This window comes from Mustela lutreola, chromosome 5, assembly GCF_030435805.1.
Source record: "Mustela lutreola isolate mMusLut2 chromosome 5, mMusLut2.pri, whole genome shotgun sequence".
Taxonomy (NCBI): domain Eukaryota; kingdom Metazoa; phylum Chordata; class Mammalia; order Carnivora; family Mustelidae; genus Mustela; species Mustela lutreola.
This window is the reverse complement of record NC_081294.1, coordinates 85,762,059-85,777,815: the sequence shown is the minus strand read 5'-3', so window position 1 is coordinate 85,777,815 and position 15,757 is coordinate 85,762,059. Positions and strand designations below refer to the sequence as shown.

General features: G+C 36.6%; 1 protein-coding gene across 6 annotated transcripts in view; it reads left to right on the top strand.

Moving 5' to 3' along the window:
• SLC38A9 (solute carrier family 38 member 9) overlaps positions 1–15,757 on the top strand; it is an 83,332-nt gene that overhangs the window by 53,153 nt on the left and 14,422 nt on the right. For all 6 annotated transcript variants that reach the window (XR_009353960.1, XM_059175002.1, XM_059175006.1 and 3 more), the window contains one exon: positions 8,120–8,226. Coding sequence is in view for 5 of the 6 variants with exons in the window: in XM_059175002.1 (XP_059030985.1) it covers positions 8,120–8,226 (107 nt within the window). In the remaining variant the exon portion in view is untranslated. The remainder of the gene's footprint in view (positions 1–8,119; positions 8,227–15,757) is intronic.

Genomic DNA, 15,757 nt, shown 5'->3' with positions numbered 1-15,757 from the left:
TACTTTTTCAGTCCACTCCAGCCACAGTGTTTCCCTGCTGTTCCACAGCATACTCCTAGCTTAGAATCCTTGCACTAACTTTTACCTGCATATGAAATGACCTTGTCTTTTTTTTAGGAAGCCACGTGGTTATCATCATTAGAGAGGCCTTCCTGGGCTTCCTGCCCACTCCCAGTTCTTGTGGCTTATTTTTCTTTAGTGCTCTCATCACTACCAAATCTTATATGTAGGTATCCCTGGTTATCTAAATGTATTAAGTTCCTAATTCTAATAATGAATTAAAATATTAAGGGATATCTATTATTCTAATCTACTTGGTTCCTGAGTTTCAGATAGAAAGTAGCAGAAGTTAAGATAACAAAGGACTTTCTAAAAAATTTCTTAATCCATTTGTTTCTTAAATTCAGAGAATGAAAGTTCAGTTGGTAAGGAATACCTGTATTTTTTTAAACTTGTGTATCTGTTGTCCTTAATAAGAATGCTAGCTCCTGAGAAAAGGGATGTTCTTTGTTTTTGTTTTCTGTACTTCTCTGTTACTGTTATATCCCCAAGGCCTATAATAATTCCGAGGGCATTGCAAGTAGTGTATAACCAATGTTGAATGAATAAAGGTGTTTATCCCTACTCCCTCCTGAATCTCATTAAAACAATAGTTAAGAAATAAATGTAAAAATGGGCACCTGGGTGGCTTAGTCATTAAGCATCTTCCTTCGGCTCAGGTCATGATCCCAGAGTCCTGGGATGGAGCCCTGCATCAGGCTCCCTGCTCCGTAGGAAACCTGCTTCTTCCTCTCCCACTCCCCCTACTTCCCCTGTTCCCTCTCTCACTGGGTCTCTCTGTGTCAAATAAATAAATAAATCTTTAAAAAAGAAAGCAAGAAATGTAAACAAAGACACAAAGAAACTATAGCAGAGACAGTAGCAGGCAAGAGACAGCAATAGATTGTTAGATACTAGAAAACTGGTAGATGGTGAGACTGACAGCAAAGCAGACAGAGCTGAAATTTAAGTACCTGCAGAGAGTGACTCTATCACAGAGGAAACCATTTTCAGCTATACATCAAAACCCTCAGTATTTGGAGGCATTTGGGTCATTCTGAAAGTAAGAGTAAGGAAAAGAGCTTAAAAAGGGTAGTATTCTTTGAAAGTTTACATAAGGAATAGATAGTTAGATTATAAATCCCTTTTCCTCCTCAACTTAGCAAGAGATGGAAAAAACTGAAATGGTTCGCCTCAGGACTGAGGTTCTCCACACACAACAAAGGGTAGGATAAAGGCTTTAGTCTGAAAACAGGGACTAAGTGAAAGTGTTATATTGAGTGGTAAGACTCTCCTCTCTCCCTGTACCCCTCCAATTCTCTTTTCTTTACTCTTTGGCTCCCAGAATGCTGACAGCATAGGATAACAGAGGGTTCTCCTCTGGAGAAACTGACAAGTCCAAGAGGAAAGACATAAAGTCTTGAGCAATTTGGGTTCTACCAAAGAAATAGCAAGTACCTTGGTTGTATCAGACCACTTAGGTGTTTACTAAGTATACATTTTTGTGTGCTTCACTTTGCAATATAAAAAAAAATAGGCAAAGATCACTAGATGTTTGTGGAAAGCCTCTTACATGAAAACAAAACTTAGTTGGAGGGGGGGGTGACCTTGAAAGGAAAAGAGAATAAGAGGGAATAAGGATAAGAAAACTTGCAAAAAATTACCATCTCAAGGTGACAAAAGAAAGTAATACATCCATGCAACAGTATTTGGGTGCCAAGGAAGGAAGGAAGGAGGGAGGTTGGTCTTAGAAACCAAAAATATAATAGAAGTTAAGAATGCAAAGAAAATTTGGAAGATAAAGCCCACTTCCCAAAAAGTGGTTTAGGAATCCTGGATGGATGGAAGAAAATAGGGAGCGGGGGAGGGAGGGAAGGAAGGAGAGAAAAAATACGAAAATTAAAGCGTTAATCCAGGTAGCCTAATAACTAAAAGTAGTTCCAAGGAACAGAGAGAAAATGAAGGGGGTGGGGGATTGTCAAAGAAATAATTTAAGAAGTTTCCTGCTAATCAAAGAACATGGATTTCTAGAAGTACAGGTCCCACAGTACCCAGCACTGTGAATAAAACCCACACCGAAGCATATCATCATAAGATTTCAGAACACCATGAATAAAGAGAAGACCCTGAAAGCTTCTAGGGACGAAGAACAGGTTTACATAAAAGGTCTGGAGTCAGAATAGTCTCAGACTTCTTAACAACTCCTAAAACTAGAAGAGAGAAGTGTCATGAAGGTCTCAGGATAAGTTATTTTAACTTAAAATCCTGAATCAAGTGTAGTACAATAGATATTTTCAGCATATTTCTATGCTCTCTTTTTCCACACATACACACACACACACACACACACACACACAGAGAAACACACATACACACAACAGCAAAAAAAGCCCGCAAAATGTGTTCCACCAAAAAGCAGTGAATGACAAAATCCTAGGAAGTAGCTGTGCAGCTACTTCAATGGATTATGTCTAAAATTTTAATTAATTTTATGTCTAAAATTTTAAAATCCACTTGGATTATAGCAGCAGACAGAGGGCCCCATTAAGCATTTTTTCCAAAAGGAAAAGGAAATGGAAAAGATTATTTGATGTGTTGTATAGAATGGAGCTTTACCATTCTTTGGTAGAGTTTGGGGAAAAAATTAGTGTTAAGTAGACAGGCAAGGGAAAAGGAAATACCTCCAAATCTCCATAAATCTCCATAAAAACAGGACAACAAAAACATTTTTATATAAGAAAATATAATGATAATACATATCATGGCTTAACTGTAAATAATATAGAATAATCATCAAAATTAAAACACTGAATACTGATTTTTACAAAATCAAAGTTAGAATTAAGATATTAAGGGGCGCCTGGGTAGCTCAGAGGGTTAAGCCTCTGCCTTTGGCTCAGGTCATGATCTCAGGGTCCTGGGATCGAGTCCCACATCGGGCTCTCTGCTCAGCGGGGAGCCTGCTTCCTCCTCTCTCTCTCTCTGCCTGCCTCTCTACCTGCTTGTGATCTCTGTCTGTCAAATAAATAAATAAAATCTTAAAAAAAAAAAAAAAAGAATTAAGATATTAGGGGGATAAGGGATGTGAGTGGTGGTAGGACTAAAGTCTTCTGGTGGAAAATCAATGGATTATGTCTAAAATTTTAAAAATAAAGGAAAAGGAATATAAGTATATTAAATATAAGATTATAAATTTGAAGTCTGCTGAATAGTTATAAGAGGTATAATTACCTCAGGGAAACAGGCTTCAGGTTTGGGAGGTGTGAAGCGAGAGAGGTTGGGAGGTATGAAGCAAGAGAATGCTGGTTTTTGTTGGAAGCCCTGTAATACTTTTAACTTTTAACAATTAGTACACATCTAGGACTATATTTTTAAAATGAAAAACTTAAATGCTTTGAAACTGATTTCAGAAAGACTTCAGACACTGATCTGCAAGGATTATGCTGTGATTTGCCATTTGTTAGCAGCATTGTGTTCATCTACAACCAGAAAAAATAATTTTTAACCATATATGCTTTCATAGTTTTATTAACTTTCCATTAAGAGCAGACTGCGTTCTACCATGCACTCACTGATACTTGAAATGCCTGCAATTATAATGGAATTTCTGTTTTCATATTTTTTTACATGTAGGCTCTACCATTTTTCATTTTTGCTTTTGAACTTTTTATTGAGACATAGCATACTTATATAAAAGTGCACAACTCTTAAGTATATAGTTTGATTATTTTTCACAAACAATGTACCAGATACTCAGAACAGACCAAAAACTAGCACTCCAGAAGTCCCTGTCATTATGCCTACCACCTGCTATCTCTCTGCAAAGTTAACCACTGTTCTAACTTCTAACCCCAAAGGTTGGTTTTGTCTGTGTTTTGTTTTGTTTTTAAGTCATGTAAGAGAAATATAGAACATGCATTCTTTAGTATCTGGCTTCTTCCAATCAACATTAAATTGTGACATTGATCCATGTAGTTGTATCTGTTTATAGTTCATTCTCATTGGTATTTCATTGTGTAACTATACCCATACTTTGTTTCTTTTATTGTCCAGGGGCATTTGTCTCTAGTTGTTTAGTATTATGTTTATTATTGTACTCTATTCTTACACATATCTTAAGGTAAAAATATGACACCTTTCTCTTGAGTATAAACCTCAGAATGGATTTGCAAGGTCAAAGGGTATGTATGTGTATATTCTGCTTTGGTTGATATTTCCAAATAGCTTTCCAAAATGGTCGTATACTTTAAATGGATGAAGTACATATGAATTATATCTCACTGAAACTGTTGAAAAGAATCTCAGGTTTTTAAGAAAGTTACTCAAAAAGTTTTTATTGGTTAATTGGAAAAAGCTGGATATTTACTCATTCTAATTTGACAAGTTAGAAACAACACTGGTGAGTGGGCATCCTGTCTCATTTCAGATCTTGGAGGAAAAGCTTTCAGCTTTTCACTGTTGAGTTTGAGGTTTATTATGTTGATATACATTCCCTCCATACCCAGTTTTTTGAGAGTTTTTATCAAAAATGGATGTTGAAGTTTGTGAAATGCTTTTTCTACATCCATTCCCTTGCTTTATTAATGTGGTGTATCACATTGATTGATTTGTGGATGTTGGACTATCCTTGCATCCCTGCAATAAATCCCACTTAATCATGGTCTAGAATTAAGTTTGCTAATGTCTTGTGGAGGATTTTTGCGTTTATGCTCATTAGGGATATTGGCCTATATATTTCTTTTTTGTAGTGTCCTTCTCTGAATTTAATACTTTTTTTTATAGTGTCCTTGTCTGAATTTAAGATCAAGGTAATATTGGTCTCATAAAGTGAGTTTGGAAGTATTCCCTTCTCTTTTGTTTTTTGGAAGAGTTTTAAAAGGATTATTATTAATTCACCTTCAAATGTTTGCTAGAAATCACCAATGAAAACATCTAGTCCTACCTGGACTTTTCTTTATTGGGAGATTTTTATTACTGATTCAATTTCTTTACTAGAAATTGGTCTGTTCATATTTTCCATTTATGATTCAGTCTTGGTAGTTTGTATGTTTCTAGCAATGTATCTGTTTCTTCTAGGTTGTCCACTTTATTGGTGTATAAGTGTTTATAGTAATCTCTTATAATGGTATCAGTTGTGATGTCTCCTCTTTCATTGATAATTTTTTTACCTGAGTCCTCTCTTTTTTCTTATTTAATCTAGCTACTGATTTATCTATTTTGTTTATCTTTTCAAAAAGCCAACTTAGTTTTATTAATCTTTTCTATTATCTTTCTAGTCTCTATTTCTGCTCTCATCTTTGTTTCCTTTCTTCTACTTTAGGTTAATTTGTTCTTTATTTTTCTCATTATTACTTGAGGTATAATGTTGTTTGGATTTTTTTTTTAAGATTTATTTATGTATTTTAGAGAGAGCAAGTGAACGAGCATGTGCTCAAGCTAGGGAAGGGACAGAGGAAGAGGGAGAATCCTCAAGCAGACTCACTGAGTGCAGAGCCTGACCTGGGGCTCAATACCAGAACCATGAAATCATGACCTGAACCAAAATTGAGATTCGGATGCTCAACCATCTGAGTCACCCAGGCATTTAGTTAGGTTGTTTATCTGAGATCTTTCTTGTTTGTTAATGTGAATGTTTATCACCATAAAATGACCTCTTAGAACTATTTTTGCTTCATCCTTTAAGTTTTGGTAAGTTGTATTTCCATTTTCATTTATTTCAACATCCTGATTTATCTTTTGATTCCATCTTTGGCTCATTGGTTGTTTAGTAACGTGTTACTTAATCTCCACATATTTGTGAATTTTTCCAGTTTTTTGGTTTTTGTTTTTTGGAGTTTTTTTGTAATTGATTTCTAGTTTCATACCATCATGGTTGGAAAAGATGCTCGGTATGATTTCAGTTCTCTTAAATTTGTTGAGACATATTTTGTGATGTATCCTGGAGATGTTCCATGTGCACTTGAGAAGAATGTGTATTCTGTTATAGATGGAATGTTCTGTAAATGTCTAACAGGTACATCTGGTGTACTTCTGTCTGAGTGATCTATAATTGTTAAAAGTGTATATTGAAGCCTTCTACTATTATTATATTGCTGTCTATTTCTCCCACCGGTTTGTTAAGCAGCTGCCTTCAGCCCAGATTATGATCCCAATGTCCTGGGATCGAGCCCCACATTGGACTTCCTACTTAGCAGGAATCCTGCTTCTCCCTCTCGAGCTCCCCTGTGCTTGTGTTCCCTCTCTCACTATCTCTCTGTCAAATAAATAAATAAAATCTTTTAAAAAATGAAATAAAATTTTTTATTTTTTTTAAACAGAAGTGGGAGTTGTCCCCACATTTTATTTTACTGCTCAGATGTTAAAAAGTTAAAAAATTATAGACAGAAGAGGGGAGAATTTCCCTGAGAAAATTTTATTTATTTATTTAGAAACAGTGTGTGTGCACAGGTAGGGAGGTGGGTGCAGTGGGAGGGGGATACAGATAGAATCTTAAGCAGGTCCCATGCCTAGTGCAGAGCCCACCCCAGGGCTAAGTCTCAGAACCCTGAGATCATGAGCTGAGCCGAAACCAGGAGTCAGACATCTACTTGACTGAACCACCCAGGCACCCCAGAAAAATAGACTCTGAATTGCTTTTGCAAATAAAAATTTAGATAAAAGCTAACAGAACAACAAAATTTATGGAAAACTATAGTATTGATTTTAAAATTCTTACATCCTGATTTCTTTCAGAGCCAGTGCTTGATTCTTAGTTATTCTTATTTCCTTTCCTAAATCTATGGCAAAAAGTCAGTGGACTTTGTTTTCTTGTTTGTATTTTCTATACTAAGGAATCCCCAGAGACAGGTTGTTCTTCACTTTTGCCCCCCACTTTGCCTAGATACAGCACTGTTTTCATGTAACTCTTGGTCCTCTTCTACATAAAAAACAGTTTTTCATGGGGGGAGGGGGTTGGGAGAAGGAGGTGGGATTATGGACATTGGGGAGGGTATGTGCTTTGGTGAGTGCTGTGAAGTGTGTAAACCTGGTGATTCACAGACCTGTACCCCTGGGGATAAAAATATGTTTATAAAAAAATAAAAAATTTAAAAAAAAAGTTTTTCATTTTTGTGTTAGCAAACCTCAAAGACAGAAATTGCCAGTACTTTTGAAATATTTATTATTTTATTCTTATTTCATATTAACTTTGAATTTATTCTAGAAAATTTAGAGAATATAGATAAGTGATTAACTTAAAATAAATCCCACTAGCCAGATAACCACTATTTAAACTTTTGTGGTTATCCCTCCAGTCTTTTTTCTTAGCATACATACATATATATACCCCCAAACTTTTTAAAATAAATGTAAAAATCATACTCTACATGCTATTTGAGTCATAAACATTTGCCATAGCATAAAATCTTTCTCTAGAACGTAATTCTTAATGTACTGTATACCACAGAGCAACTGTATCATAGTTTAACCATTCCCCTCTGTGTAGATGTTTGTTATTTTGAGTATTTTTAAGCAGTGCTTTTTTTCTTTTCTTTTCTTTTCTTTTTAAGATCTTACTTATTTATTTACAGAGAGAGATGCAACCAGAGAGGAAACACAAACAGGGGGAATGGGAGAGGGAGAAGCAGGCTTCCTGCTGAGCAGAGAGCCCAGTAAGCAGTGCTTCTTAGATTAGCCTTTGAAAAATGTTAAATGACCAATTCTCCCTTTTCAGATTCCTTTTCTAAAGGTGTTTTTCTGGCAAATTCAATTATTAGAAGAGGGAGACCTTTAGAGTTCTAAGTTTGAATCCTGCTGTGCCTGCCACACACTAGTTGTGTGACCTCAAACAGCAATAACCGATGTGAAGTACCCTCACAGAGTAGTCATTTCTTGATTGCTTTTCTTTCCCTTTTCAAGTATTTTGCTCAAGTATAATACTAGCCTTGAGGAACTTTGTGAAGACATTTTAATATTCTTATTCCCTGGACAAAGTAGGGACAACTAATTTTTGGCACTCAACTTTTGGCTACTAACATTCTTTTTCTAGCTGTCAGTTTAATGTTTTGTGTTTTTTTTTTTTTTCACTCTCTTTTTCTCCTAGAGATAAGATTTCAGTTTCCACAGCTGACTGGAGTGCTTACCCTTGCTTTCTTTATTCATAATTGTATTATTACACTCTTGAAGAACAACAAGAATCAAGAAAACAATGTGAGTAATTGTCAGAGGAATTAAATTTTGTTATTGGATCTTAATTCTTAAATTTAAACCATGGAACAGTAGTCAGCAAACTTCTTCTGTAAAGATTTAGATAGTAAATATTTTAGGCCTGTGGGCCTTATGGTCTTTGTTGTAACTGCCTAACTCTGCCTCTGTGTCCTAAGTAACTGTATATCATACTTGAACAACTGGAGCGTGGCTATGTTTCAAGAAAACTTGATTTACAAAGACAGACAGTGGGCCAGATTTCATCATAGACTGTAGCTTGTCAACCCCTGCTGTAGAATAATCACTAAAAAAATGAAGAGGCATTGCTAATAGCCAACAGTGGTCATACAGTCTTCTTAAAATATCCAGGTTATCTAAAAGATTAAAAAAAGAAGAAAAGAAACAAAGAATAGATGGGAAAACTGGAAACAAATAGCAAGATAATAGATTTAAACCCCATCATGTTGATAATAACTTTAAGTATAAATGGTCTAAATGCTCATTAAAAGATATCAGACTGATTAAAAAAAAAAAAAACCTGACTACAGTTGACCCTTGAACAAAATGGTTTTTTGAGGTTTTTTTTTAAAGAATGAACATTCTTTAAATGCACTATCTTGAAACATATACCAAGATAACCATATGCTAGGAAATTGAATAAATCTCAATAAATTTAAAAGGATTAAAATCATGCCAAGTATGTTCTTTGACCACAGTGAAGTAAATTTAAAAATCACTAACAAAGAAATTGGGAAAATTGACAAATACATGGACCTTATTTAACTAGCAGCCTCATATAATAAGCAATGTGTCAAAGAAGAAATCACAAGAAAAATTGGAAAATACTCTGAGATAACTAAAAATGAAGATACACCATAGCAAAACTTATGGGATGCAGCAAAAGCAGTGCTTGAAGGGAGATTTTATAGCTATAAATAACTACACTAGAAAAGAAGAAAGATCTCCCTAAACTTCTCCCTTACGATGCTAGAGAAAAAAGAGTGAACTGAACCTAAAGCAGTCAGAAGTGAACTGAACCTAAAGCAGTCAGAAGTTAAGTTAGCAGTCACCAGTTACTTGTGGCCTTGTCTGCAGATTTTGAAATCAGTTTGATGGCTTCTAACCATGTAAATGAAAATCATGGTGAAGCTCTAATAGAGCTATGTACAATTGTTACTGAAATACAAAGGAAGAAGGGTTCACTGAGCCTGGGGGTTCTGAGAAGACTTCAAGTAATATTTGGTAGAGCCGTTATGAAGGCAAAAATCCTTCTAAGGAGTAGGAAGTTAGCTCTCAAATTAGGCCAAGAATATAAATCAAATTCTAACATTTTCATGTTTACTCTTAGATGTTAACATATCTGGCATATTACCTGTGAATGGGGTTAGAATTCAGTTAATCTGGGTTTTCCAAACCTGGTGACCTTTTCATAGCATTATTTTATACCTATCTCTCAGGGTTTTAATCACAATTAAACATTATAAAATAAGAAAAATATTTAACATGCTGTGGTGTATAGTAACAGCTAGAAATTTTTTGTTTCTATATCCCTCTTACCTTCTTTCCTTACCTTTAGACTGTGGATCTCTCACCTAACAGGAGAAAATATTTTCCCCTTCAGATTCTTCCAGTGCCTTAAAACTTGTTTTGCAATGAGAATGTTATCAATTCTTCTCCAAGATTTCTTCCTATAATGCTAAAGTAGATCCCCAGAAAAATACATAATGAATCATGTCAATTCTTCCTTACCTTTTTTCTCATAAGTGTACTAGATTTTAATTTAATTTTTCAATTTTTTTTTATAGATTTTATTTATTTGAGAGACAGAACAAGAGCAGGGTCAGGGACAGAGGCAGACAGAGAAGCCAGCAGAAATGCTTGGTGGAGAAGCAGGCTCCCACTGAGCAGGGAGCCCTAGGACAAGATCTCAGGACCTTGAGATCATGACCTGAGCTGAAGCCAGACGCTTAACAGACTGAGCCATTCAGGTGCCACTATATTTAGTTTTTATCTTGGAAATATTTAGTTTTATTATACTTATACTTTTGTCAAAAACAGTTTTAAAATCTTCTGAGGGAATAGGAAGAAAGTCTTGTTTATCCTAACTAAGCATTTGGAACTTGGCAATGTAAGGGAAAAATGAACATATACTTTTAAAACTCTGTACTTTTAAATCTCTTCCTCCTCGGGGCCCCTGGGTAGCTCACTGGCTTAAGCCTCTGCCTTCGGCTCAGGTCATGATCTCAGAGTCCTGAGATGGAGCCCCACATCGGGCTCTCTGCTCGGCAGGGAGCCTGCTTCTCTCTCTCTCTCTCTCTCTCTCTCTCTCTGCCTGCCTCTCTGCCTACTTGTGATCTCTGTCAAATAAATAAATAAAATCTTTTAAAAAAAAAATCTCTTCCTCCTCCTTCGCAAATTCCCTGACTCATTGTCACTTGAACAAAGCTACCTACTCCAAGTTTTAGAAAATTTAGAAAGCTATGTGGGAGATACCTGTTTCATCTTCACAGGAAATAATGTAAATCTCATTAATGTATTCCATGGTGTCATCTAAGTATCCTGTCCACACTAATCAATTCTTTTCTTAGGCCAACTTAGACCAAGTAATGTATTGGATCATTCTATCCATAAGGCTCTGCTTCTCAGACTTTACCACTAAAGTCTCCTAACAACAGAGAGTGCCTCGTATATCTGGGAATTTGCAGGTGAAGAGCACAGTTTCATTAAAGTCTCATATTTCACCTTAAACATGCATGCACATTTTTACTGTACTCTAAATTAGTTTTGTCTTAGTAGAAAAGTCTTAATGAGTTAAATAACAGGCAAACCTCACTTTACACAGTTCCTACATGCATGACTTTCAGTTACGGTGGTTTAATTAAATTACCTCAGTCCCCTGAACAGTGTGGCTCAAATTCCATTTACCACAGGATTTGAAATTTGAGTACTGACATGAAATAATAGCTACCAGCCCTTCAATTCACAAATCACCACATAAGTAACAGACCTATATCATGGTCTGTTACCAATCACATCACTTCTTTCAAAGTTGTTATTGATTGGTCACTACACATCTGTCATTCACTTTACACAGAGACTGCCAAGCAGATAGTTGAGTCATCTCCTTCTTACCCGATGGTAAATCCACATAATATTTTACAAAAATGGAAAATCAAGAGAGAAAATTGACAAAGGTGAAAGTGCAATAATGAAATAAAAAGTGAAAACGCTGGAAATGAAATTTGAATGAAACATGAATGGAATCATAAAAGAAACCCACTTGTGGAAATGTAGGCATTCAAGAGACATTCAGTGTGTAGCCAGAGGAACCTGGGGACCTGGGGAAAGTAAACTTAACCAACATGAATGAGGAAAGTGGTTGTGATAAGAAGAATGAAGTTGTCCCCAAGGAAGTAGCACTGTCAGAAAACTTCACATTGAGAGAATTCTGAGAGATACTTCACAACTTTGAAGGCACAATGGATGAAATGATGGAAGCTGATACAAACTTAGAAGAAAGGAATATGACAGGTCACTACAGCACGGAAAAGATGCTTGCTCTATATTGTAATTATACCATGAGAAGGAGGAAACAATTCGAAGTGCTCTTGGTAAATTTTTACAGATATTAAAAAAAAACAAGCCAGGGCGCCTGGGTGGCTCAGTGGTTAAGCCGCTGCCTTCGGCTCAGGTCATGATCTCAGGGTCCTGGGATCGAGTCCCGCATCGGGCTCTCTGCTCAGCAGGGAGCCTGCTTCCTCCTCTCTTTCTCTCTCTGCCTGCCTCTCTGCCTGCTTGTGATTTCTCTCTCTCTGTCAAATAAATAAAACATCTTTAAAAAAAAAAAAAAAAAAAAAAAAAAAAACAAGCCAGTTTAATTCTTGATGTTTTTGATGTTTTAAAATAGTGTATTAGGGCTCTTGGATGGCTCAGTCAGTTAAAGTGTCTGCCTTCGGCTCAAGTCATGATCACAGGTTCCTGAGACTGAGTCCCACATCGGCTCCCTGCTCAGCAGGGGGATCTATTTCTCCCTCTCCCTCTTGCCCTTCCCCTAGCTCATGCTCTTGCTTGATCTTTAAAATGAATAAATAAAAAATCTTTTAAAAAATAATATATTAAATAAATAGTACTTTTGCTTTTTTTTTCATTTCCTATAGTGAAGGTTTTTATTTTTTATTTTATTTTTTAAAGATTTTATCTATTTATTTGACAGACAGAGATCACAAGTAGGCAGAGAGGCAGGCAGAGAGAGAGGGGAGGAGGAAGCAGGCTCCCTGCTGAGCAGAGAGCCTGATATAGGGCTCGATCCCAGGACCCTGGGATCACGACCTGAGCCGAAAGCAGAGACTTTAACCCACTGAGCCACCCGGGCGCCCCAATATACAGTGAAGGTTTTTAATGTTTCAACAAAAATTGTTAAGTCATGGAACAATTGATTTTTTTCTCATGGATTATTATTATCACATCACACATTTTTTTTAACAACTGATAATATATTGAAATAGTTGGTATAAGTATCTACAGTAGTGACTTCAACCATTACTGATGGAAGTAATCTATTTAATAACCTCTGAAGGACGGTACAAATTAATGAATGGCTTGTGGATCCTTGTCTAGAACTGACTTTGGAAAATCTTAGGAATCTTAGTAGCTTCAGCCTAAGGAGTTTTCTCATAGTGATACTCAGAATCTTGTGGGCATCCAAACTCTTTCTTTTACTTTGATATTCTTTTCCTTTTTGCCTCCGATCAAGTCAGCACAGATTCTCCAAGGCATATGTACATTCCGTGGATCCCTACATCAGGTTTTATGGGAGTCTTTCTGATATCTGTAAGCCAGGGCAGCTTTCTGACCAGCTTGTTCCTGGGCGAGAGCAAACAGCAGTGAGGCAGGAGCAGGTGGACCTCAGCTGTGCTACACCTGCCCCCACATCTTCCTCAAAGAGGTGTCCAGGCAGTTTTAGTGTCATACTGCTATTAAAAAAGAGGACGGCCTCTATTTGTGCTTCCTAAAACTGCAAAGTAGAATCACTTTTCTGGAAAATTACGCCAGTGTATCTGGAGATTTGCATTCCTCCGTGGGAGAGGCTCAGGACTGCATGGAAATAGAGACATCTCAGTTCATGGTCTCCCGAGGATTGCAGGAAGATTCTCTGCCTTTCTTACTAGAACACTCAATGGGCCTTGAAATCTGTTGTTTTTTATATGGAAATAGTGTAAAATGGGTTCCTGTTTCTGCTCCCTTTTAGAACTAGCACTTTGTAGAACTAGTATGTTAGGTTCAGCTGATAAAATTTGACTCAACTTTTGTCTTTTGTGGGATATTTTTTTAAAAGAAGCTTAAAAGTTTAAATGGACCCTGGCCAGACTTATCAAAAAGAAAAGAGAAAGGACCCAAATAAATAAAATCATGAATGAAAGAGGAGAGATCACAACTAACACCAAAGAAATACAAACTATTATAAGAACATACTATGAGCAACTCTACGCCAATAAATTTGACAATCTGGAAGAAATGGATGCATTCCTAGAAACATATAAACTACCACAACTGAACCAGGAAGAAATAGAAAGCCTGAACAGACCCATAACCAGTAAGGAGATTGAAACAGTCATTAAAAATCTCCAAACAAACAAAAGCCCAGGGCCAGACGGCTTCCCGGGGGAATTCTACCAAACATTTAAAGAAGAACTAATTCCTATTTTCCTAAAACTTTTCCAAAAAATAGAAATGGAAGGAAAACTTCCAAACTCATTTTATGAGGCCAGCATCACCTTGATCCCAAAACCAGACAAGGATCCCACCAAAAAAGAGAGCTATAGACCAATATCCTTGATGAACACAGATGCGAAAATACTCAACAAAATACTAGCCAATAGGATTCAACAGTACATTAAAAAGATTATTCACCACGACCAAGTGGGATTTATTCCAGGGCTGCAAGGTTGGTTCAACATCCGCAAATCAGTCAATGTGATACAACACATCAATAAAAGTAAGAACAAGAACCATATGATACTCTCCATAGATGCTGAAAAAGCATTTGACAAAGTACAGCATCCCTTCCTGATCAAAACTCTTCAAAGTGTAGGGATAGAGGGCACATACCTCAATATCATCAAAGCCATCTATGAAAAACGCACCGCAAATATCATTCTCAATGGAGAAAAACTGAAAGCTTTTCTGCTAAGGTCAGGAACACGGCAGGGATGTCCATTATCACCACTGCTATTCAACATAGTACTAGAGGTCCTAGCCTCAGCAATCAGACAACAAAAGGAAATTAAAGGCATCCAAATCGGCAAAGAAGAAGTCAAATTATCACTCTTCGCAGATGATATGATACTATATGTGGAAAACCCAAAAGACTCCACTCCCAAACTGCTAGAACTTATACAGGAATTCAGTAAAGTGTCAGGATATAAAATCAATGCACAGAAATCAGTTGCATTTCTCTACACCAACAGCAAGACAGAAGAAAGGGAAATTAAGGAGTCAATCCCACTTACAATTGCACCCAAAACCATAAGATACCTAGGAATAAACCTAACCAAAGAGACACAGAATCTATACTCAGAAAACTATAAAGTACTCATGAAAGAAATTGAGGAAGATACAAAGAAATGGAAAAATGTTCCATGCTCCTGGATTGGAAGAATAAATATTGTGAAAATGTCTATGCTACCTAAAGCAATCTACACATTTAATGCAATTCCTATCAAAGTACCATCCATCTTTTTCAAAGAAATGGAACAAATAATTCTAAAATTTATATGGAACCAGAAAAGACCTCGAATAGCTAAAGGGATATTGAAAAAGAAAGCCATCGTTGGTGGCATCACAATCCCGGAACTTCAAGCTCTATTACAAAGCTGTCATCATCAAGACAGCATGGCACTGGCACAAAAACAGACCCATAGATCAATGGAACAGAATAGAGAGCCCAGAAATAGACTCTCAACTCTATGGTCAACTAATCTTCGACAAAGCAGGAAAGAATGTCCAATGGAAAAAAGACAGCCTCTTCAATAAATGGTGCTGGGAAAATTGGACAGCCACATGCAGAAAAATGAAATTGGACCATTTCCTTACACCACACACGAAAATAGACTCAAAATGGATGAAGGACCTCAATGTGCGAAAGGAATCCATCAAAATCCTTGAGGAGAACACAGGCAGCAACCTCTTCGACCTCAGCCGCAGCAACATCTTCCTAGGAACAACGCCAAAGGCAAGGGAAGCAAGGGCAAAAATGAACTATTGGGATTTGATCAAGATCAAAAGCTTTTGCACAGGAAACAGCTAACAAAATCAAAAGACAACTGACAGAATGGGAGAAGATATTTGCAAACGACATATCAGATAAAGGACTAGTGTCCAGAATCTATAAAGAACTTAGCAAACTCAACACCCAAAGAACAAATAATCCAATCAAGAAATGGGCAGAGGACATGAACAGACATTTCTGCAAAGAAGACATCCAGATGGCCAACAGACACATGAAAAAGTGCTCCATATCACTTGGCATCAGGGA